Below are 22,986 nucleotides of genomic sequence, written 5' to 3' on the forward strand. Positions count from 1 at the left end.
AAGTGCAATGGTACAATCTCGGCTCACTGCAACCTCCACCTCCAGGGTTCAAGCGATTCTTCTGCCTCAGCCTCCCAAGTAGCTGGGAATACAGGCATGTGCCACCATGCCCAGCTAATTTTTTGTATTTTTAGGAGAGACGGGGTTTCACCGTGTTGGCCAGACTGGTCTTGAACCCCTGACCTCAGGTGATCCGCCTGCCTCGGCCTCCCCAAGTGCTGGGATTACAGGCGTGAGCCACTGTGCCCAGCCTCACAATCTCTTCTAATAGCAAATATTTCTGAGACTCCTAGTATGACTGTTCAGAAACCCACATACAACACTAGAGCAGATTTTCCCTTTAGTGAGTTTTAGTTAAACTCACTGAAACTTAAGAACTAGGCTCCAGTAACACTATCTTATCGATGCTTGGTCCATCAGGGGCATACAATGAATAAGAGACACACTGCTGCTATTAAAGACAGCTTTGCAATTTTCTGATATTCTGTTTCACAGTGATTTATTTACTATTCAGGAACAATATGCTGGTGAGCAGGACTGGGTCCAAACTCAACTTTAGAAATACTGTAAAGGCAGTGAATATGCTTTTATTAAGTCCTTCCTATGTGTGTAGCACTGTTCTAAGTGTTGGAGTTGCAAAGACGAAAGAGACAGAGAGAGACTCTTCCCTTGAAAGCATATAATTCAACAATGTCAAAGCTTATTTTCCCATGGAAACAAAATTATGTAAGCTGGTCAGTCTCCCAGGCAAACCAGCAAAAGCCTATTTAATCCATAGAATAGCTTAAATCTAGTGCTAATACAATTATACAAAGCTCTGGGCAAAAATGGCCATATATAATAGGAAATTGAATAAGGAAGAGTTTCATCATCTCTTCTTGGGCTCATGGTCAACCCCAAGGAAACATTTGGAACACACCTAGTTTTTTTTTTTTAATTTAGAAAAATACTATTTTATTTTTATTTGACAAATAAAAATTGCATATGCAGTAGTTATGTTACACATATGATGTTTTAAATATACTTATTGTTTAAATTGACACATTGTAATTGTACATATTTATGGAGTATAATTTGATGTTTTGATACACGTGTCTGCTGTATAATAATACAATCAGAGTGGTGAGTCTATTCATCACCTCGTGCATTTATCATTATTTGTGGTGACAATCTTCAAAAGTCTGTCTTCTAGCTATTTTGTAAAATACAATCTTTTCCTGTTAAATATAGTCATTCTACTGTGTAATAGAACACCAAAGTTATTCTTTCTGTCTAATTGTATCTTTGTACTCGTTGACCAACCTCTCCCCATCCTCCTTTCCCCACTTACCTCCCCAGTCCCTGGTAATCACTGTTATATTCGTTGCTTCTATATCAACTTTTCAACTTTTTTTTTGTTTTCTTAGATTCCACACATGAGTGAGATCATGCAGCATCTGTTTTTCTGCATCTGCTTTATTTCACTTAACATTTCCTTCAGGTTCATCCATATTATTGCGAATGACAGGATTTCATTCTTTTTATGGCTGAAGAGTAGTCCACTATGTGTATATACCACATTTTCTTTATCCATTCATCCATTTGTGGATACTTACGTTGATTTCACGGATGTTTTGATATATGCATACATTGTGGAATGGCTAAATTGAGCAAATTAACATTATGCATTATCTCACATACTTGGAAATTCTTTTTGTAATGAGAACATTTACAACTTATGTTCTTTGTGATTTTTAAGCATGCGCTATATTGTTCTTAACTATTGTCAGCATGATGGACAATAGAGCTCTTCAACTTACTCCTCTTCTTTAACTGAAATGTTCTATCCTTTGGCTAACATCTCCCCAGCTCGCTGCTCCTTGCTTGCCCAGCCTCTGGCAACCACCATTCTACTCATTGTTACTATGAGTTCAAGTGTTTTAGATTCCACATGCAAGTGTGATCATGTGGTGTTACTGACTCTCACTAACCTTCCTCTTTGCTTCTTTCTACTCTAGCCACTTTCACAAATGCTCAGTGTTCTCGTGTGGTTCTGACCCTTCACTATGGCACCTTGCTTAGGTCTGTTTCACCTCAAAGAGTGGTCTAGGTTACAATTATTTACCTCCCTTCTCCCAGTTCTTCAACATTCCTGATCTTAACTACCTGTGAGGAGAAAATTCTGATCATACGAATTTGCACTAATTCACATTCCTTCTCTCAGCAATAGGTATTTGCTATTTGATTTTTGACAGCTGCATGTGCTTCCTTCTTTTACTCTGCAGGAGGATTTCCAATCTAGTTTATGGGTATTTTTAAATAATTTAAAGATAATGTGGAACCTCTATATTCCTGTATTCCCTTCTTCAGACATCCATGCATATACATGTGTTAATTGTTATAAATTATTTAGAAATATTATGTTGAGACCTGTGTGCAGTTTATAACTAGGTAAAAATTTAAGATGAATTACTATATCCATGGTATTCTTTTATTTTTATAAAGGTTTGCATGTTAAGAAAAATGGTGATCAAATTGTTCAGCATTAGTATTTACAAACAAATTGATATTGATTATAATTCAATGAATACAATTTTAAGATATATGTACTTCTACCTTAATTGTTATGATCACTTAAAAATAGTCCCAGAAAGGGCAGAAAACAATAATTAGATTAGCCAAGACTGTTACTTTTGCAACATAAGTCTAGTTTAGAATTCAGCGTGTTTAAAAATGAGATAAAATTATTTTAATAATGGAATGATCTGTAAGCTGTCATTATCATTTACTTTAAAGCAGAGGATATAGGACATGGGTCCTTTGTTCTGATCACCTCCAATGAGATAAGAATCTATAAAGCTGGTAGGAAAATGAGTCCGTGACCAAAATGCTTACTCAGTAACTATAGGAGATCAAACAAATTTTATATGAAATCTGAACTCTACTAAGACAAAGCAATTGTTTTCTTTGAAAAATATGTAGGGTTTAGAAAATTTCTGGGATTGGTCTGTAAAATACCCTTTGGGCTCTAATGGTGACGTTTTAGGGAAACACTTGTATCTCAAGGTGGGAAGGATAGGAGGTGGTGTTTTGTGGGCTCCTGTGGTGGTTAGGTCGTTCTCAGAAGACAGTACTGGAAATTAGATAATTGCTGATGTCATATTTTTCAAATAAAAAAAAATGTAGGTATCCTGGGGGCTATAAAAGCAGCAACTTCTACCTTCCCTATCACAAGCAGAATCTTCAGAACAGGTAAGCGTTTCAGCAAACTTGGTATAATTGGTTAGTTTGATGAGATACTTTTGACTAATTTTGTTCCTTCACGTTGTCTTCGACCAGGTTCTCCTTCCCCAGTCACCAATTGTTCGAATTAGAGTTTTCTGCAATGACTGCCCTGCAGAAATCTGTGAGCTCTTTCCTTATGGGGTCTCTGGCCACCAGCTACCTCCTTCTCTTGGCCCTCTCGGTGCAGGGAGGAACAGCTGCGCCCATCAGCTCCCACTGCAGGCTTGACAAGTCCAACTTCCAGCAGCCCTATATCACCAACCGCACCTTCATGCTGGCTAAGGAGGTACATATCTCAATCTCGCTCTTTCTCATTCTATCTACTTGGAACCCAAATAGTTCTCAATTTTTTCTTCAGAACACCTGTAAGAGCTTTAGGAACCCATTGTTTATCACTGTGGGTAGATAAAGTTTCCGGTTTTTTTTTCAGAGACTCTTTGGGAATCTGGCTTTTTAACTTAAACTCCTTCCTTCCTTTTTGGCCTCTATGATACTTAACATGTGTTTTCCCCAAAGAGCAACCATTCAGTAACCCATCTGATGATTAAGTTTTTTCCTTTATGCCCCTGTGCATTGTTCTAAACTCATGCATACATCTGAATTCTGTCTTTAGTCTTTATGGGGTTGCTCTGGGGAGAGGGATGGGGCATATGTCTACATGTAGAGTTTTCTTCTATCTGCTCAGTGTCCAGGCACTTAGTCTTCTTTTCTCTTCCAGGCTAGCTTGGCTGATAACAACACAGACGTTCGTCTCATTGGGGAGAAACTGTTCCGCGGAGTCAGTGTAAGTTACAGTTGTGATGAACAGGGCTGTGTGCCATCCATGGGTACTTGGCGTGGTGGTGATGATGGTTTAGGTCTTCCTGGATATTCCCTAATATCACCCTGTTGTTTTCCTTCCACCTGCAGATGAGTGAGCGCTGCTATCTGATGAAGCAGGTGCTGAACTTTACCCTTGAAGAAGTGCTGCTCCCTCAGTCTGATAGGTTCCAGCCTTATATGCAGGAGGTGGTGTCCTTCCTGGCCAGGCTCAGCAACAGGCTAAGCACATGTGTAAGTTCAGCTCTCAGCCTATGTCCACCTATCCCTCCTTCCCACCTTCTTCCATGGAGACCCCCTTATCCTAACTTTCTCTCCTTCCCCCTGCCCCTAAGCTAGCAGGAAGAAGTAAGTGTCTTGGAAGCAGTATTATCAGGAGTCATTTGGGATCACAGAGTGTTTTTGCTTTGGTTGAGTCACCTCTTGAGTTTATAGTGGTTTATAGGGGTCTGAAACGTAAGTGTATAGAAGCCTCATTGGTTTGTCTCTAGAAAAAAGGCAACTCAGTTGTGTAAGATGAGAACAGTGTTGGGAAAAACACCGTTTAGATGTGGAAATAGATCTATTGAGTCCAAGTTGTTGAGGGGAGGGGATGGCATGGAGAGAAAGTAGAAGAGAAAGTAGGAAATAGGAAGGCTTAATGTCGGTGGTGGGTCCCCAGACTGCTGCCCTGTTGATGTCATGGGAAGTGACAAAATTGGAGGCATGTGAACTTGATGCCTCTGAACATTTGAAATGATGAAAAAAAGTGTGAGTGGAGTGGGCCCAGTAAAAGGACCTAGGACTTACTGAAGAGGGCTTAATTTTCACATGAGATGTTTTATGCACATTTCTTGTTCTGAGCATGCAATTTTGTGGAGGTACGATTGAGGTTTTATTCCTTACAGAATTTGCATAAACCTCCCCACTCTTTTCACAAACGCAAACCTCAGTAGGATTTCCCAAAGATGAAGAGAGGTCTCTTGTAAGGGAAGTGACTGGATTCTGGTGTCCAAGGGAATTCAAGAGCTCAGGAAATCTAGGTCACTGGTGAAATCTAGGTCATTGTGGGCAAAATTACTAAGAGCTTTAATTCCAGGTGAATTGTAACATACCTTCATGGGTGCTGATGTTCATAAAGCTTCAGCACAACACAATGAAGGTAGTCATTCTTGTTTTTGTTTTACAGCATATTGAAGGTGATGACCTGCATATCCAGAGGAATGTGCAAAATCTGAAGGACACAGTGAAAAAGGTAGGACTGATAACTGTCAATGCTGTCATGGAATAGAAGAGACAAATGCTGTTTTACTTTCCTTTCTTTTTTCCCTTCCCTTTGCGATTTTTCACTTGATTCTCCTACCAACAGCATGATTGCTTTGGTGTCTGTGTATGTAGGTATGTTTATATATCTAGAAGTCAGTTTCCAAATTTTGCATATTGTAGAATTCTAGAACTGGCTGGGATCTTAGATCATCCAGTCACATTACCTCACGTTCTGGGGATGGCTGGTGGCAGAGACAGGGCTAGAATGCAGGTCTCCTGAATCCCAAGCTGGCACTTTCCCCAGCGGCAGTACAGATTAGTTTTAGTATCATTAATTCTTGGGGAAATTTCAGATTCGTATTGACTCATATAATCTGAAGAAGCACTCATTTAAAAAGAGAAAAATGTCTATGGGTAAATTTATTTGAAGTCATTTTTGAAGGCATTAATTTGTTTCTTTGAAACTTGGAGGAATAAATGTAGAACAAGAGCTGGACTTGCATATAGGGTGAATTTCTGGAGTAACTGATACTTATTTTTAATTGCTATACTATCCAACAGCTATTGATTTTAGTTTAAAAGCAAGAGCAGACAATCCCTGATCTATTTTATACATGTTCAAATAGAGAGGAAATATTAGCAAGACATTTATTACAGTTAAATAGAAGTCTGGTAGGGCTTTTATTCTTCCTCTCTCCCTTCAAGAACTTCCTCTAGTTTCTTCCTTCACTCCCTCAACAAATCCCTAGTGAGCCTTTATCCACTGTGGGCTGGTGTACATTTCTATAGTGAATAATACCATTATGTGGCCTATTTGGTGAAAAGGACGACAATGGAAGGCTTAGACTAACAATAGTGACTCACCCCAAAACCAGAGAGATGATTAGGAGCAGGGAAAGTGATGCTCTTGCAGGTGTAACTAAATACTCAGAAACATGAAGGCTCCAGTTGATAGAATTTTTGGTAACAAGCTTAACCTTAATTCCCCCTTTTCTCCATCTTGATTTTAAAAAAGCATGTCTTCCTGAGTATCATTTAATGAGTAGGATTGTTTCTTTCTTTGGTAATTGAAAGCTTTGTAGTTTTAAATTGTGAAGCTCATTTCTCTTGTTACAGAACTATTATCTAGACATGGAGGGCTGAATGTTAGTGTGTCACAGATAAGACAGGCTTTGGACTTCTTGTTCTAAAAATTCCTGATTTCAGCTTGCTTTGTAGTCTTTAGAATTGTGAAGCGTGAGAGAGGAAAATCTCATGGTGATCTACGTGAATTTCAAGGCCTTTAATCCGTTTTGAGAGAATCAATTTCATGTTTGCAATGGGTTGCCACATGGGAGAGTGATTATGCTTTTTTGCTGGTAGCTTCAGAAGCACAGGCAGGAGAGGAACGTTGTTCAGAGAAAGATCAACAGGAGAAACTGCCGGAACTGTCTGAAATAGGGCGGTCTTGGGAAGTAGCGATTCCCTCTCACAGTGGGTAAAAGCAGAGCGCAGGCTGGTAGTAAAATGCGTTACAGACAGTAGGGCAAGATAACTTTAAAATTCTTTATGGTCTTGGAATCGTTGAGATAGAAAAAAAATATCTTTTTGGCTTTATGTCAAAAGAAGTGTGGAAAGGTGAAAGGGAAGAGAAAGAACAATGTACTCTATAGAGGACAACGCTGACTCTTTTACAAGTGCTTAAAACTCAGTTTCTGTCTCCAGCAACCTAATCATGCAATTTCTAATTTGTTCACTTTAGAAAGCATGGCATAAATGCGCAAATACTTTTGCATTCTTATTTTCACAGCTTGGAGAGAGTGGAGAGATCAAAGCAATTGGAGAACTGGATTTGTTGTTTATGTCTCTGAGAAATGCCTGCATTTGACCACAGCAAAGCTGAAAAATGAATGACTAACCTCCTTTCCTGCTAGAAATGACAATTATATCCCCCAAAGTGATTATTATTATTATTTTTTACCAAAAAGAAGATGGGAAGCCAAACTTCATCATGATGGGTGGATTCCAAATGAACCCCTGCTTTACTTACAAAGGAAACCAATGCCACTTTTGTTTATAAGACCAGAAGGTAGACTTTCTAAGCATAGATATTTATTGGTAACATTTTATTGTAACTGGTGTTCTATACACAGAAAATAATTTATTTTTTAAACAATTGTCTTTTTCCATAAAAAAGATTAATTCCCATTCCTTTAGGGGAAAAAAATCCTAAATAACTTAATGTTTCCATAATCAGTACTTTATATTTATAAATGTATTTATTATTATTGTAAGAATGCATTTTATTTATACATTTTATTAATATGGATTTATCTATAGAAACATTATTTGATATTGCCACTTGAGTTTAAGGCTAATATTCATATGTATGACAATAATTATAGAGCTATAACACGTTTATTTGACCTCAATAAACACTGGGTATCCTAAGCCTCGTGGCTTTGTGATTTTTCTTCTTTAATATCATCATCGTCGTCGTCATGTTATCATTCCCATAACTTTATTCTTGACTCTAAGCAAATGAGGCAGCTATTAGTATTATCCCAATTTACAGATGAGAAAGCTACATTAGAGACATGTTAAGAAACATTTTATAACTCTAAGTAGTTGACCCCTATTGAGCCAGGTCTATCTGATTTCAAGGCTCTCTGCTATAGTGCCTATACCGTATGTTAACTCAGCACGTACCTCTGAAAGGAAAAAAAGGTAAGAAATTGAAAAGAACTTATCATTAGTCATTTATGGATACAAGAAAGGAGTGATGTTGCTGGGGAGAAATAGAGGTAGCCTCTATTGCTCTAGATGAACTGTTTTAGTCCTAGTTTCAGCCTACTGAAAGGTGCATTCTCCAGTCTCCCTGAAAGCAAGACACTAAAGGAACAGGAAAGTTGTGGTTTGGGGAGTCTTTCCTACTAGTAGGTTTAGCAGTGACAGGGAAGTCTCATAGGTGGAAGATAGGCAAGGTGTTATGAAACACACATAGGAGGGAAGGCTGTTCATCTTCAAAATTTGTACAGTGCTACAGAGAAGAAAGAGAAGAGGTAGATATAAACGTTGGATCTGTTCTACCAAGAAGAATGGACAAAGGATGCCAGCATTGAAGAGCTGTTCTAGGGGATGGGCTTTGCAAGACTGTATAGGTCTTTTCATACAAGGTCAAGTCAATGATTAGAAGACATCAGCCGTCAGCTGCTAAGGTATTTTCTTCTCCACGCAATCAGGAACCGACTCTTCAGGTCACTTACCAGTTGTTGGCCTAGTTCCTGCAGGATTAGGTCCAGCCTGGTGATGAGAGGGGAGCACATAGAACAAATTCCCAGCAAGCCTTTGTCTTTTCCTGGCAGTCAGCCCCTCTTTTGCTAACTTGGCTGTTGCACTCTTGCAATATATTTTCATACTTTCTCTAGTAAATCTGCTTTTCTTTACCTACAACTGTCTTCGTAAATTCTTTTACCACCTGGGCCACCAGCCTTAGATAGTTGTCACTCACCCACGACATTTTGGTGGCCCATATGGGGAGCTCTCTCCTTATGGGGAATCCTCTTGCCTCTCTCTCTTTCCCAACTTGGAACCCTTAGTGGATAGCATCTGAGCATGGAGACAATTGTAGGTCTCTGGCCAGAGCTACACTCTGGTGGGCCGAAAAGTGTCCCCGTGGAAGCGTCTGACTGCTACACCTGTTCAGGGGAGGCACTTAAGTTTATTTTCTCTTTTAGTCTTTCAGCAGCCAGCTTCTAGTATCGCTCTGGCAATTGATGGTAACTGTCCAGGACTGCTCTCTGGTGTTGCCAGAGAGTGAGCAAGGTTAGCTGCCTCTCCCATTAGGGAGGAAGGCTCTTTCCTCTCTTTTCTTGTCAGAGGTCCCTAATCCCTAAATGTGACATGACTGATAGCAGAGGCTCATTCAGAGCGAATTCACACATTTTGGGTGACTCAGACCCTCCCTTTCTCATTCTGAATTTCCCCCTGGAGTCAGCCAGCCATTCTGTTCCAACATTGCTGGATCAGGTGAACTCAGACAGCCTCAGAATGGTGTCTTCCCTTCCCTGCCCCTCCCCTGGGCTGGCGCCAGGTGGAGTTCTTCCTTTATCTTTTTTCTGGGCTGATCTGCTGATCATCCTGCGTTGAATACATGGACTAATCATCCAGTGTAAGCCCCCCACCGAGTGGCTGAGAGGTCTTTAGTAAAAGGGGGGATGCCCCTTTAGAAAGTGCACCCAAGTCCCTTGGTGGATGCAAGTGGACCCCTTTTAATCTTGGTTGGATGCCCCAAGGGTAAATGCAGTGTGTTTCTGTGATGTAGCGGTGAGCACTCTGGACTCTAAAAATTTAGTTAATGAGGCCCTGAGTGATGTGTTTTCCAGTCCCACCATGGGACAACTCCATCTATTCTTTCAGACTCACCTGTAGGCTGCATTCTAAATCATTGGAAGAAATTTAACCCTCAGACTCTCAAAAACAAGTGTCTAATTTTCATGTGTAATACAGCATGTCTCTTATGCAGGAAATCCTCAAATTAGCCTCCTTAGTCTTTATAACCAAAAGCAGAATAAGGAAAACAAAGCTAAGGAGAAAGAAAAAGACAGAGATAAGAGGAGGGCTTAACTGTTGGCTGCTTTACAAGCTCCCAGCCCCCTCCAAGTTGCCCTAAGCACTCTCCCCTAACCACGACTGGGGCACAACGGCAGGCCACTGAAAGGCAAAGTGCCCTAATGAAATAAATGGAAAAAAGCCCTTCACGGCTTGTCTCCTCTGTTACAAGCTTGGCCATTGGAAATGGGGTTGCCCTGAGAGCCGAAACGCCCCTGGAACAAAATCCCCACTCATAATGGCCTTGAGCTGAAGGGGCTCTCTGCTATGGCTGGAAACAGGTCACCTTAACTGGTGACTGGTGGAAGTGGGAGAAACTCATCTCACACCATATAGGTCTGGGATGCTTAAGACTTTCCCTGATGGGAGAGAAGTGAAAGTGGTAGAGGTGCCCGCCCTGCACCTTAGGCTGTGCAGTGGCTGGAAGTCTCAAAGCCCTCCTGTAAAATTCAACCTTTTCCTCTCCGTTCTTTGCTTTTCTTTTTCTTTTTTTCTGTTCAATCCATGGGTCCAGCCTTAAAAAGGAAACAGTTTCTAACATCGTAACCCCCGATTTTATCATTCTGTTTAAAACTCCAGCTGGTTACATAGTGTGTAACCCGTTTCTTTGCACATTTTAAACTGATGGGCAAATTACAAGAAAATTTCAGAGCTCAAATGGTCAATCTGTACTGTAGAGTTAAGTAGAGTCTTCTAAAGCTCTCTGTCTTCCCCCTTTTCTGCCTGCTTTAAGTCTGTGTCTCTAAGCTGCTGGTGCTGAGATAAGACTCATTATTTATGGTCTAAGTGGAATATAAACATTGAAAACCCATTTAAAGAGAAAAGGTAAAAGTGGGTTTGTTAAACCAAGCGACCTAGGATTTTTAACCTCCCTAAAAGTTAATGAAAATAAATCCAACACCTCTTTGAAACGTTACTCTTAAAGCGGCTCTTTTGATTCAATTTTACTGCGAGCACTCAGTAATTATCCATCTGCCTCCCTTGAGCAGCTTCATGCTCTTAATATTAATGCTTTTATAAGGTACAAAATTGCTTTTCCTTCCTTCCTTCCTTCCTTCCTTCCTTCCTTCCTTCCTTCCTTCCTTCCTTCCTTCCTTCCTTCCTTCCTTCCTTCCCTCCTTCGTTTCCTTCCCTCCTTCCCTCCTTCCTTTGTTCATTCGTTCTGATGGAGTCTTGCTCTGTTGTCCATCCTGGAGTACAGTGGTATAATCTGGGCTCACTGCAATCTCCACCTCCCGGGCTCAAATGATTCTCCCATCTCCTGAGTAGCTGGGATTACAGGCACCCGCTACCATGCCTGGCTAATTTTTGTGTTTTTAATAGAAACAAGAGTTTCACCATGTTGGCCAGGCTGGTCTTGATCTCCTGACCTCAAATGTCGGTCCACCTCAGCTTTCCAAAGTGCTGGGATTACAGCCGTTGGGCCTGAAATTTCTTTATACTTGTCCTAATAATAGTATTTACTTCTATGCCACAACACTGATGTGTAAGATACTAGGTATTTGTTTAACTGTTTTTCTCATGCTCTTTGCAGCCCTTCTTCTTTTCTAAGTTTACCATATATTGTCATTTTCCTTAAATATGGCTCTGTTTTTATTGTGTCTGTCATGGCTAACTATTGCCTCAATGGCTGCAACCAGGCACCTGCTCTATCCAGTAATATCTCAGCTTGCTAACATGACACACCGCACTAACTGGTGGATATGCCCACACAGGCAGGCACTGAGAATAACATTACAGTCTTAGCAGTCCCTCTACCTGTAGAAAGAAATGACGAACACACAAGCCCAATACTCTCTACTCTGGATTTGACTACACCATGTACACGCACACCAAAAACACAGGTTTAGGAGTGAGACCTAGGCCAATCAATCTCTCATGGCAGTCATCCACTGTAACCGAGTGAACAGGGAAGGCACCAGAAAAGGCCTGTAAAGTGAGCCTTTGCATCAGAGACTTGGAAGGGCCTGGCTCTTTCCTAGGGGCTTTAACACAAGCCCATTGTAATTACACCCTCAGCTATAATGAGACACACCAGGAATGGGAGCTGTATGATGACTGATGAGTTCACTGTGGACCTCCACAGGTTTTGTCTGTGGTGGAAAACAACAAAGTTAATGCCAGCAGAGTATATAACGATTCCTTTATGCCTATAAATAGTTAAGCAACTGGGATGGAATATGTAAGAATAGGGGTTGAAACTGGACAACTGCTTAATGTCACTACTCATATGTCTTTTCCTCATTTTTCCCTTAACCAATTAATATTTAGAAATCTTATCTGTCAGGCCCCATATTTACAGAACACAACAAGTCAAACTTTTACTCCCTTATGTGTGGATAACTACTTTTTCAGTCACTTACCATTCACATTTAATCCCTGGGGACCATAAAATCCCCCTATTTATGCAAATTATACTGGAAACCAAACTAATCACACCTATGCCTGGTTACAAAGTCCCTCCTTGGGAGTTTCTTTAAAAGGAATTGGGTTCCTCTTTTTATGTGTATCCAACATGTTTCTAGCCTTGCCTATTAAGTGGATGGGCACCTGCACTATCTGGAGTGCATATATATAACTCCTCGAACTTCATAACCTCTGGCAGAGTTCCAAATTTGGTGTTCTTCCTAAGTGAAGCCCTCTAAAGGTCATCAGAAGAAAGAAAACAAAAGTGGAATTTAACCACCCACCATTTGGCATCCTTACCGCTGATAATACCATCATAGAGAGTAATGGTCTAGAATATTCTATAGCCAGTAGCCTCTTGGTTTGCAGGTATACCCATGCTTGAGCACAGCATTTGTAATCTCACTGATATGGTTTGGCTGTGTCCCCACCCAAATCTCATCTTGAATTCTCATGTGTTGTGGGAGGGACGTGGTGAGAGGTAATTGAATCATGGGGGCTCTTCCCATGATAGAATAAGTCTCATGAGATCTGATGGTTTTGAAAAGGGGAGTTTCTCTGCACAAGCTCTCTTTTCTTGTCTGCTGCCATGTGAGGTGTGCCTTTCACCTTCTGCCATGATTGTGAGGCCTCCCCAGTCACGTGGAACTGTGAGTCCAATAAACCTTTTTCTTTTGTAAATTGCCCAGTCTCAGGTATGTCTTTATCAGAAGCAGGAAAATGGACCAATACACTCACCATCTTAGTCCAGCAATCTTGGAAACCTAAAGTCACAGCCATCCAGGCCCAGCAACAGGCCCTAATTTCATTGCCAGGTTGTTCTGCAGAATCAACATGCTTTAGCTGTGCTTACCACCAGGGCACGAGGCACTTGTGCACTGTCAAATGTAACCTGTTGCTTTTATATCAGTGCTTCAGGTTAAGTAGAAGAAAGTTTGAAAAAGATAAAAAAGAGCATCAAAATATCAGATGGACTTCAAAAGAGAGTTCCTCCAGATTTTTTTTTTTTTTGGTATAACTGTTTGAAAACTTCTCCAGCTGGCTTTGGCCATGGGTTGCCCAACTTCTCCCACCTATAATGATGCTCATATTAGTTTGTTTGTTTGCACTGCATATTTTTAATGCAATGTCTCATTTTGTGTCTTCTAGAATACAACAATTTCTGCTGCGAGGGATATCAGCTGGTAAAAGAACTCCATGACTCTGCTTTGGATGCAGCAGAATAAAATTTTAGGCTGCAAATTTTATTTTCCCCCATAGTCTCACAGCAACCCCGCCCAATTTAAGTGCCAACTCAGGGATTTAGACCCATGGAACCTCCTAATCGACCAGTCATGCTAGGTAGGGCTCTGGCCAAGTTGACACTTCTGGTCAGCAGGAAGCAGGTGGAAGATGAGACCTTCACCAACATGCCACGCTATCACAGCCTCTTCACCACCCTCCACACCCTCCCGCACCCTCCCGTCACCCCACTTCAGTTTTCTTTGTTGTACTTAGCACACATGAAATTAGTTATTTATTTACTTTGGCCATTGATTTAATTTTCAGTATGCACTTATTGGGTGTTAACTTGATGCCATGGGATGTGGTGGTAAACATCACACATTCTTGTTCTATTAGTGGGGAAATGTGGAGTCCTAATCAGGGAAAAGTAGTTAGGCTGGTGGGACCAAGGGAAAGCAAAAAGAGAAAGTAGATAAGCTAGAAGTCTGCTTTTCTTCATGGTCCAGGACAGATCGCCCTTTTATGCCTGACTTATCACCAGACACCAGCAAGTCAACTCCCTGCAACCTTGGTGTTATCAGTTCTGCATGCAGCACTCTTCAGCTCATGTTCCGTTCTATAAAATCCCCAGCAAGCCTTTGGTTCCTGGCAGTTAGCCCTCTTTTACTAACCTGCCCATTGTACTCTTGCAATGTATTTTCACAGTTTCTCTAATAAATCCGCCTTTCTTTACCTGTCTTGGTGAGTTCTATTACCACCCGCAGCACGGGCCTCAGATAGTCACTACTCACCTGTGGCAGGTTCCCAATGCTGAGAGGCACCGATGTTGCCTTTCAGGGATGATAGAACAATAACTTTTTTTTTTCTGTAATTAGCTGAGGTTAAGGAATCTTTCCTCTTCCAAATGAGTCTCCGTGTAACGACTAGAGCAAAAGTTAATATCACACTTGTTTTTGGCAAGTCTTCTGGAAATTGAGCCATAAGTGGAAGAATATTTAACCCTAAAATGGGAAAGTAAAAAATTAAGAGATTTTATATTCAGATATATTGCAGAAGCAGCTAGAGTCAGCCTTGGTTTTTCCTTCCCTAACCCTGCACATTGAATATGTCAGAAGTCCTGTTTTCTCTAACTCCAAAATAATGGCTGAATCTGCTCACTTCTCATTCTGGCTAAAGCTCACGGAAGCCATTATCATCCCTCCTCTGAATTACCATAGTATTGCAGTTTCTAAAGTTCCTCCTACTGTCTGTTTTTAACTCAGGAGCCAAAGTAAACTTATATAAATTAAAAACAGTAGATTTAGCACATCCTGGCTTCCCCTAAGGGCTTCCCTTCACAGTGAGAATGAAACCCAAAGTTCTTATCATCACCCCACGTCTGCAATCTCATCTGCTACCACCCCTTCCCTTGAGCTCTCTGCTGCAGTCACAAAACCTACTGGCTGGTCCTCACACGCACCAGTCTAGCTCCTGCCTAGGAGCCTTTGCACTGGCTGTTTTCCTAAGCCCAGAACAATCTTCCCACTAATATTGCATGATCATTCCCTCCCTTCATTCAGGTCCTGCTCAAATGTTACTGCTTCAGAAAGCTCTACACTGGCCACCCTATCAAACACAACCTCTTCACCACCCTCCACACCCTCCCCTAGCCTCCTATCACCCCACTTCATTTTTCTTTGAAGCACATGTGAAATTAGTTATTTATTTACTTTGGCCATTGATTTAATTTTCAATATGGACTTATTGGGTGTTAACTTGATGTCATGGGAAATGGTGGTAAACATCACCCAAACAGAGTCCTTGTCCTCATGGAACTTGCATTCTAATATAAACACAACAGAGGACATATAGTTTCATAACAAGCACTGGTATCTGCTGTGAAGAAAAACAAAGTAGGGTTGTGGGTAGAACTGAAGGGAGGTTAATTGAGTTAAGGAGATCAGGGAGGGCCTCTTGGAGGGCAGATATCTGAATGAGCTAAGGGCATGGGCCATGTGAATATCTGGGGATATCACCTTGAGATGAGGCAGGTTTGGGGTGTTCAAGAAGTAGCAAGAAGGTTGGGACTGGAGTAGCCTGGGTGAAGGGCAAAGATGAAGATGAGCCCGAGATTTGACTGGGACCAGGTATGTGGGTCTTTGCAAGCTAGAGCAGGATTTTGGATTTTGTTCTAAGGCTGAGGAGAAGCCACTAGAGGGTTTCAAGTGTGAGGAAGGCTTGGTATGACTCACATTTTGTAAAGATCGCTGTGGTTGACAATGCAGAGTAAACCTAGGAGGGATAAGGATAGAAGCAAGGGCAGGACGAGAGTCTAGAAAAGAGGCAATGATTGCGCTGGAGTGTGGGGAGCAGAGCCAGAGAAATCTGGCATGTGACTCTTAACTGTGACATTCAGCATGGGTTGCCTGGAAATAGGAGTTATATATAGATCACATTCACTAACAGGGAAAGTAATTCTTTAGTGTTTCTTCTGGTTCTTCATTTATGCTATATTATTCGCTAGAAGAAAGTGCTCCATGTAGGAATTGAAGTAAAGACAGACAGGTGATTTTGTTCTGAAAGGAAGTTTTTAAGATTTGAGTGAAGACACTTAGATTAGGAGAATGAAGTAACACCCAGGGTCCTCTTGTCTCAGAGGCAAACACAGCCATGGTGAATTCATCTTCCGCCTGGACCACGGGGATTCACTGGATTTTCCTGTAATAGCCATAGCCCCTTGTTCAGTAGTCTTTTCAATGGAAAATTGTATCAACTCACAAGGGACAGAATCATTAAGCATTCTGTTTCTATGAGAATGAGAGTTTAAGTCACTTTACCAGGCAAAGGACTCCATTCAACTGCGGTACAGGCAGAGAAGGTAAGGGGGAAAAAAATGGTGGTGGAGAAAAGAATCCACAATTATTAACTTGAGTCTGGTGAATCACTATAAAAGCAGGAAGTGTAGCAGGTAGGATTTCTGTTCATTGTTTGCCTTCTCCCATTCCCTTCTCCCTTTCATTTGAAAAGTACATGTGGTGGCTAATATTTTTGTTTTCAGGTGGGAACATGACCACAATGACATATGGTAGCTGATGAGATTCTATGTGTTTTTTATGCTGCCAATACACATTTTTCACCTGGATAAAGACAAGAGTGGATGCTGAAGACACAAGGGATGGAAGGTATCCATCTGGCCCTCCAGACCCTTATTCTGTACTTTTCCACTCTATGTGGTACCCAAAGAGGCTGACATATAAGGATTGCTTCAAATACATGTGTGCCTTCTGGCTTTTGATTGCATTTGGCTAATGGGAGAAGTTAGCAGGAGACTGAAGGGTGGGAGGGGAATAAGGTCAGAATGTTTACTCCCCTGGAGCTCTCCAGCCAGGCTGCCATGCTGGTTGGCTATGGACTTCTACCAAAAACCGCAGCTCTTGCAGACAGCCCTTCTCCATATAGGTGTCTTTCTTAGTTCTGAAAACTGCTCTCTCAATCCTGGCCTCAACAGCGGCTAGCTATTGTTAGTCTCAGGGAATTGCATTATTTCTTGTTGGTTTCCTTGAGCTCTTTCTGCACTGTTGTGGTTTGAATGTTTGTGTTCCCTCCAAGATTCATGTTGAAACTTTATCTTCAATGCAGTACTATTAAGATGTGGGACCTTTAGGAGGTGATTGAGGGGTCCTACCTTATGAATGAGATTCAGGCCTTCTTAAAAGAAGCTCCACACAGGGTTAGGAACTCTTTTTTCCATTCCATCCTCCACCCTGTGTGGACACAGCATTGTCTCCACTGGAGAATGAACAGCAAGGCACCATCTTGGAATCAGAAAGAGCCAGACTTCACCAGACACCAAACCTGCTGGCACCCTGATCTTGGACTTCCCAGCCTCCAGAGCTGTGAGAAATACATGTTTGTTCTTTATAAATTATCTTATCTGTGGTATTTTGTTATAGCAGCACAAACACACTAACACAATGCCTTAAAAAAAAAATCAATCTGGGCCAGGCGCGATGGCTTATGCCTGTAATCCCAGCACTTTGGGAGGCCGAGGTGGGCGGATCACGAGGTCAAGAGATCGAGACCATCCTGACCAACGTGGTGAAACCCTGTCTCTACTAAAAATACAAAAAAAGTTAGCTGGGCATGGTGGTGCGTGCCTGTAGTCCCAGCTACTCAGGAGGCTGAGGCAGGAGAATTGCTTGAAACTGGAAAATGGAAGTTGCTGTGAGCCAGGATCGCGCCACTGCACTCCAGCCTGGTGACAGAGGGAGAGTTTGTCTCAAAAAAAAAAAAAAAAATCAATCTGTTATTAAACTCTTATCCATTCCCCAGTTTGAATGTAGCATACATTTTCTACCAGGACTCTGACCTATTTACTCTTCTTCCCCTTTCCATTTCCCACCCCTCCCCCACCCCCACCCCTCCAGCGGCAGGATGGAGTCTGGGATTTTAGGTGAAATCATTTATGGACAATAAATAAAACCAATTTTGGGTATGTCTGAGCTGTGTGTAAATTTTTGACCCTGTAACAAAATAAACTTAGAAACAATAGTATTTTGATGGTCTAAAATTTAAATACTCTAATATTTCGTTTTCTTGTTTCTCCAACAGTTTTCTCCACAAAAGAAGTAGAGGTGCTGAGGCCAATGTGCACTGTCACCTACAGGAGCCTAGAATTCCCTTCTCTCCCTCAGTCCCAGGAGTGCCCTTGCTCCTTTCTGTGACGGCTCTTCCCTCTCTGCAGCATTCAGAGGCATTCGCAGGAATCTTTGTTTAATTTGGGCTACTCTGCAAGCTACGGGATGAGAGATTCTTTCACTGGGATAATTCTGACTCCTCTTAACCTTGCATTTTGGCTGATTCTCTTGTGTGTGGCCGATCTTCCTCCTCTTTTCTTGTTAAAAATAGTCAGGGTGACCCTACATGCCTCTATTAGTCACAGTTCCTTCATTGCTTCTATGGAACTTAACCATCTGGGTTTATTCTCTGCATCTTGTATCTTATGTTAGCCATGTGTGTGCATCTTAACCTCTATAGCACCTAGAAATTGACCAGCTGTGTCCTTACCAGTAGGCACTGTTTCTTTTTGAAATTCACAAGCTGTGAGGTGTTTTTGTGAGCTGTTGTTTCATCTGTGACATTTTCATCTTGCTGTTGCTGCAGATGCTATTTTTAAGCATCGTAACTGCCCAGGAATTTTAGAACTCTTACATTGCTGCTTGTCTCAATGAAATCCTTAGAAAATTCAATTCAATTTAGTTCCTAAATGATTTTTTAGATCATAGGGTATACAAGATCCTACGGGATGGGATTTGAAAACGCAAGGTCAGATTTTCTTTGGATGCTGCCCTTAAGGAGCCTGCAGTCTTGTGAGGAAGACAAGCATGCAACTGCCTAGGGCACAAGTGTACTGGCGTGCTACAGGTGAGGCACCAACAAAATGACGATCATCACTGGGGAAGGCACCGAAGGTTGCATTTGAGCTGATCTTTTGGAGGACAAGAAGGATTTAAATGGGTTCAAATGACAACTCTGTAAAATTTCCCTTTTTTTCTTCCCCTTTACAATCTAGCCATAGTTAATTGCTCCATCTTCAGGGCTCTCAAGGCATAATTTACATCTCTCTTAGCATTTATCACACTGTGGTTTAATCCCTTGTCATGTGTCTCTCTATCTTGAGGTTTTTCATGACAGAAACTGTTGCCTACATTTATGCCCCCACAGCCTGAAAATGCCTGATGCTTTATAGGTGCCCTTAAATGCTTGTAATTGATGCACAAAGGATTGAATGGCTTTCTGGACCCAAGGACCCAGATGAGCAAAGAAGTAGAGATGTGAAAGTGGACAGAGTGCTCAGGTGAGGGCCACAGATCAATGTGGCTGGAGCACAGCTTGTGTGAGCAATGCAGTGGGAAATAGCCAGCAGCTGGGTAACATTAATTCTTTACAGTTTTTTATTTCTAGTCCCTGGAAACTCAGTTCTTGATGAGAGTATGCAAAGGGAGCTTGGTGGACTAACAGGATTTGGGCTCATACTGGGCCTCAGCCCCTAACTTGGTACAGGCTGGTAAGACAATAGCATCAATGCTTTGTGCTTTCACTTTCTCTTTGGTGAGTTTAGGCAGCTGATACTAACACTTCCCACCACCAGGTGCTCACAAGAATGATGGGAGAGCTGGTGTCATTGATGGTATGGAGTAAAATCCGTTCAAAAAACTAAATACACAGCAATTAAATTGTTTCTGACACACAGACAAGAGGTGTTCCCTCAAAGGGAACACTCAAACCGTAGGAGACCCAACCACAGCCTTCCTGGATTGCTTTTGTTGATAATTGCTGACATGTGAAGGCTGCTAGGAGCCGGTGATTTAAAGTCATGGTACAATCATCTTGAGTTTTCTCCCCAAGGTTTTGCCAGACTCCCCAGGCTTTCATCTTCAGATGGTTGTTCCAATGGGGCTTGTCTACAGAGTGCAGGTGATCTGCTCTTCACTGCCCCGGAACCTTTGAATGGAAAATTCCTTGTCCTTAAAATAAAAAGAAGAACACCAGTCTTCACGAAGAAATTAAATCACTTCCATCTTGGCTGTAAGAATAATTGTTTAAATTGAATTTTAATGATGTTCAGAAATGAAAAATAAGGTGTACCGCCCCTAAGCTCCTCTCCCTCTCCCCAAGTGGGGAGCCAAGGGAGATGCTGATATGCCCTCCCTCCAAAATCACTTGCCCTAGGCAGAAGTCCCCTCATAATCTTTTTGGTCAGATACGGCTCATGTGTTCAGGACAATCATTGGCTTAGATTAGGAATGGACAAATTTTTTTTTTTTGTAAAGGGAAAAATAGTAAATATTTTAGGCTTTGTGGGTCACATATGGTCTCTGTTGTATATTTTTTCTTCTCCCCCTCCCCTCTCTTATTCCTCCTTTTCATCCTCCTCCTCTTCTTTCCCCCTACCCCTTCTCTTCCTTCTCCTTCTCCTCCTGCCTATCTTCCTTCCTCCTCTTTCTTCTAAACCCCTAAAAAGTGTGAAAGCTCTTCTCAGCTCATGAGCCTTACAAAAACCAGCTTCGGGACAGATTTGGGTCATCATTTGCTGACTTCTGGCTTAGCTCATCCACAGTTCATCTTCTGGCACTAGACACATTCAAACCCCAAAAAATTCCATGACCAAGATTAAAAGACATTGGTGTTGTGGGCAAATAATAAGATCTGTTATGAGTGGCAGATGTATTTAGCATTGGGTGTGCCCCAGAGTTAACAAAAATAGCCTTAAATTTCCCTATCAACCCCAGTTGTTATTGCAGAACAACAAAATAAAACCGTGGCTATCACAGCATTTTATCTTGTTAGCCATTTTAGAAATAGAGCAGTGTTATGTTCACAGCAAAACTGAACAGGAGGTACAGAGATTTCCCGTATATACCTCTGCCCCATGGATGCATGGACTCCCCCATGATCAACATCTCCCACTGGAGTGATATGTTTGTTATATTGATGACCCTACATTGCTGTTAGCCATTTTTGATAACAATAAGTTTTTTTTTATTACAGTAGATGGTAAATCTCTGTATCATCATGGAGACCATCTCAGATTCTCTTTGTCTCTCTTGCTCTGCTGTTGCCACTGCAGTAATCAATCATCTCTGGCTCTTTCTTGACTCCGGACTCAGATAAAGTGCCATGGAGCAGGTTGTGGAATTTACCTTCCCCTTGGCTGCTAAAGAGACCAGGTACCATCCAGAGGTTGGAGAAGTTAACTCCTCCTGGAGCGGGGGAGGAAGCTGGCATCTAAATTTCATTCCCCTCTCTCCTTCCCTTGGTCTGACCTAAGGCATGCTTCTAACCTTTGTGATGTCCTATCTGGCCAAGAGCCTGGCTATTTTCATAAAGCACTGGTTAGATCACTCATTCATTGCCGTCAACATCCTGGTTGACCTCATGTCTCTTTCCCGTCACTCTCACTGTTCCCTAATAGAGCTTCAGCACACAAACTTATCCTCAGGCTCTATTTTCTGGGGAACCTGGGCTGAGCCAATTTCCTTTATGAATCTGAGCTCCATGATGGTAAGGATTTTATCTTTTTTCCTCACTGCTTAGCATGTCTCCTGGTACCTAGCAGAGATCCAACACATAATTTTTATTTTGCATTTTGAAAGAATAAATTCAGAGCAGAACCCATGGAAGACATGAGCACCGATAAGTTTGCTAGAATTGAACACCTCTTATTAGTGGATTCCCACCATCAGAGAGCATGTAGGCCTGCAATACAAAGAAACACAGACATATTTAACTGCAGTAAAGAGAACAGATGGTGTGTAGAAGTTATGAGAGAAAAGATAGAGAGAAAAAAAAAGGAAAAAGAAAAAAAAAGTCACCGGCATCAGCCAACGCAGGGCTGTGGAAGAGGCTCATACCCAACCCAGATGCCCAGCTCATCTGCCCTCCTAACCTCCGCTTTGGTTTGAAATGCAGAGGAGAGACAGGAAGCAATGATGAAGGCGGGGGGCGGGGGATGCCCATTGTGGGCTCTGTAGATGTTTAAGGCAGAATTAGAAGATAAAGAGCTGCCTGTGGCTGCCAATCTCAGAAGCGGATCAAAAAGAAGCTGAGAAGCTCTCCCAAAGCAGAACTTATCATTTTCATGCCAAATGTCCCCACATTTCTTCTTCTTCTTCCTCCTCCTCCTCCTCATAGCTCCAGCAGCCTGTTTAGTCCCACAGGGCATTCTGTGGTGATGGTAGGGAGGTGTCTCCAGTAACCCAATGATATTTACTGGGCACATACCACGAACCAGTCGCTGCTTAGAGCTAAGGTAACAGCAATGAACAAGCAGACAAAAATCCTTGCTATGATAGAGCTTAGATTTTAGCAAAGGGAGATAAATAGTAAACAAAATGTACAAGTGAAATATATCATGTGTTAGATGATGATAAGGGCTTTGAAAAAAACAAAACAGAAAAAAGAGACAGAAGGAGTGGGAGTGGGAGTGGGAGTGGGGTGAATTCTAATTAGAGCATTGTATTCATTTGCTAGGGCGGTCATCACAAAGTCCCACAGACTGGGTGGCTTCAACAACAGAAACCTATTCTCTCACGGTTCTGGAGGCTAGAAGTCTGATATCTCAGTGCCAGCAGGGTGGGTTGCTTCTGAGTCCTCTCTCCTTGGCTTGTAGATGGCCCCTCTTTGTGTCTTCAGTTGGTCTTCCCTCTACCTGTGCCCTCATCTCCTCTTCTTATAAGGACTCCCATCATATTGCATTAGGGCACACCCTGGTGACCTCATTTTTAACGTTATCACTTTTTTCAAGATCCTATCTGCAAATCTAGTCACAGTCACATTCTGAGATGCCGAGGGTTAGAACCTTGACATATGAATTTGAGGGCATGGAGGATAACACATGCCCCCCTCCCCCATGCCTACTTTGGCCTATAACAGGCATCTGGGAAAAACCTTGCTGGG

The 22,986-nt window shown here is 41.8% G+C and overlaps 2 protein-coding genes across 5 annotated transcripts in view; both read left to right on the plus strand.

The window, feature by feature from the left end:
• Positions 1-3,454, plus strand: part of SAXO6 (stabilizer of axonemal microtubules 6) — a 79,030-nt gene extending 75,576 nt beyond the window's left edge. For all 4 annotated transcript variants that reach the window (XM_078338034.1, XM_078338038.1, XM_078338036.1 and 1 more), the window contains one exon: positions 3,319-3,454. In XM_078338034.1, coding sequence (XP_078194160.1) covers positions 3,319-3,353 — 35 coding nt within the window. In that variant the 3' untranslated portion in view covers positions 3,354-3,454. The remainder of the gene's footprint in view (positions 1-3,318) is intronic.
• IL22 (interleukin 22) overlaps positions 1-7,758 on the plus strand; it is a 46,908-nt gene extending 39,150 nt beyond the window's left edge. Inside the window, exons 2-6 of the mRNA XM_035258549.2 lie at positions 3,319-3,550; positions 3,983-4,048; positions 4,174-4,317; positions 5,252-5,317; positions 7,118-7,758. Coding sequence (XP_035114440.1) covers positions 3,365-3,550; positions 3,983-4,048; positions 4,174-4,317; positions 5,252-5,317; positions 7,118-7,195 — 540 coding nt within the window. The 5' untranslated portion in view covers positions 3,319-3,364 and the 3' untranslated portion in view covers positions 7,196-7,758. The remainder of the gene's footprint in view (positions 1-3,318; positions 3,551-3,982; positions 4,049-4,173; positions 4,318-5,251; positions 5,318-7,117) is intronic.
• Positions 7,759-22,986: the final 15,228 nt, after the last annotated feature.

The sequence above is a fragment of the Callithrix jacchus genome, chromosome 9 (assembly GCF_049354715.1).
Source record: "Callithrix jacchus isolate 240 chromosome 9, calJac240_pri, whole genome shotgun sequence".
Taxonomy (NCBI): Eukaryota; Metazoa; Chordata; class Mammalia; order Primates; family Cebidae; genus Callithrix; species Callithrix jacchus.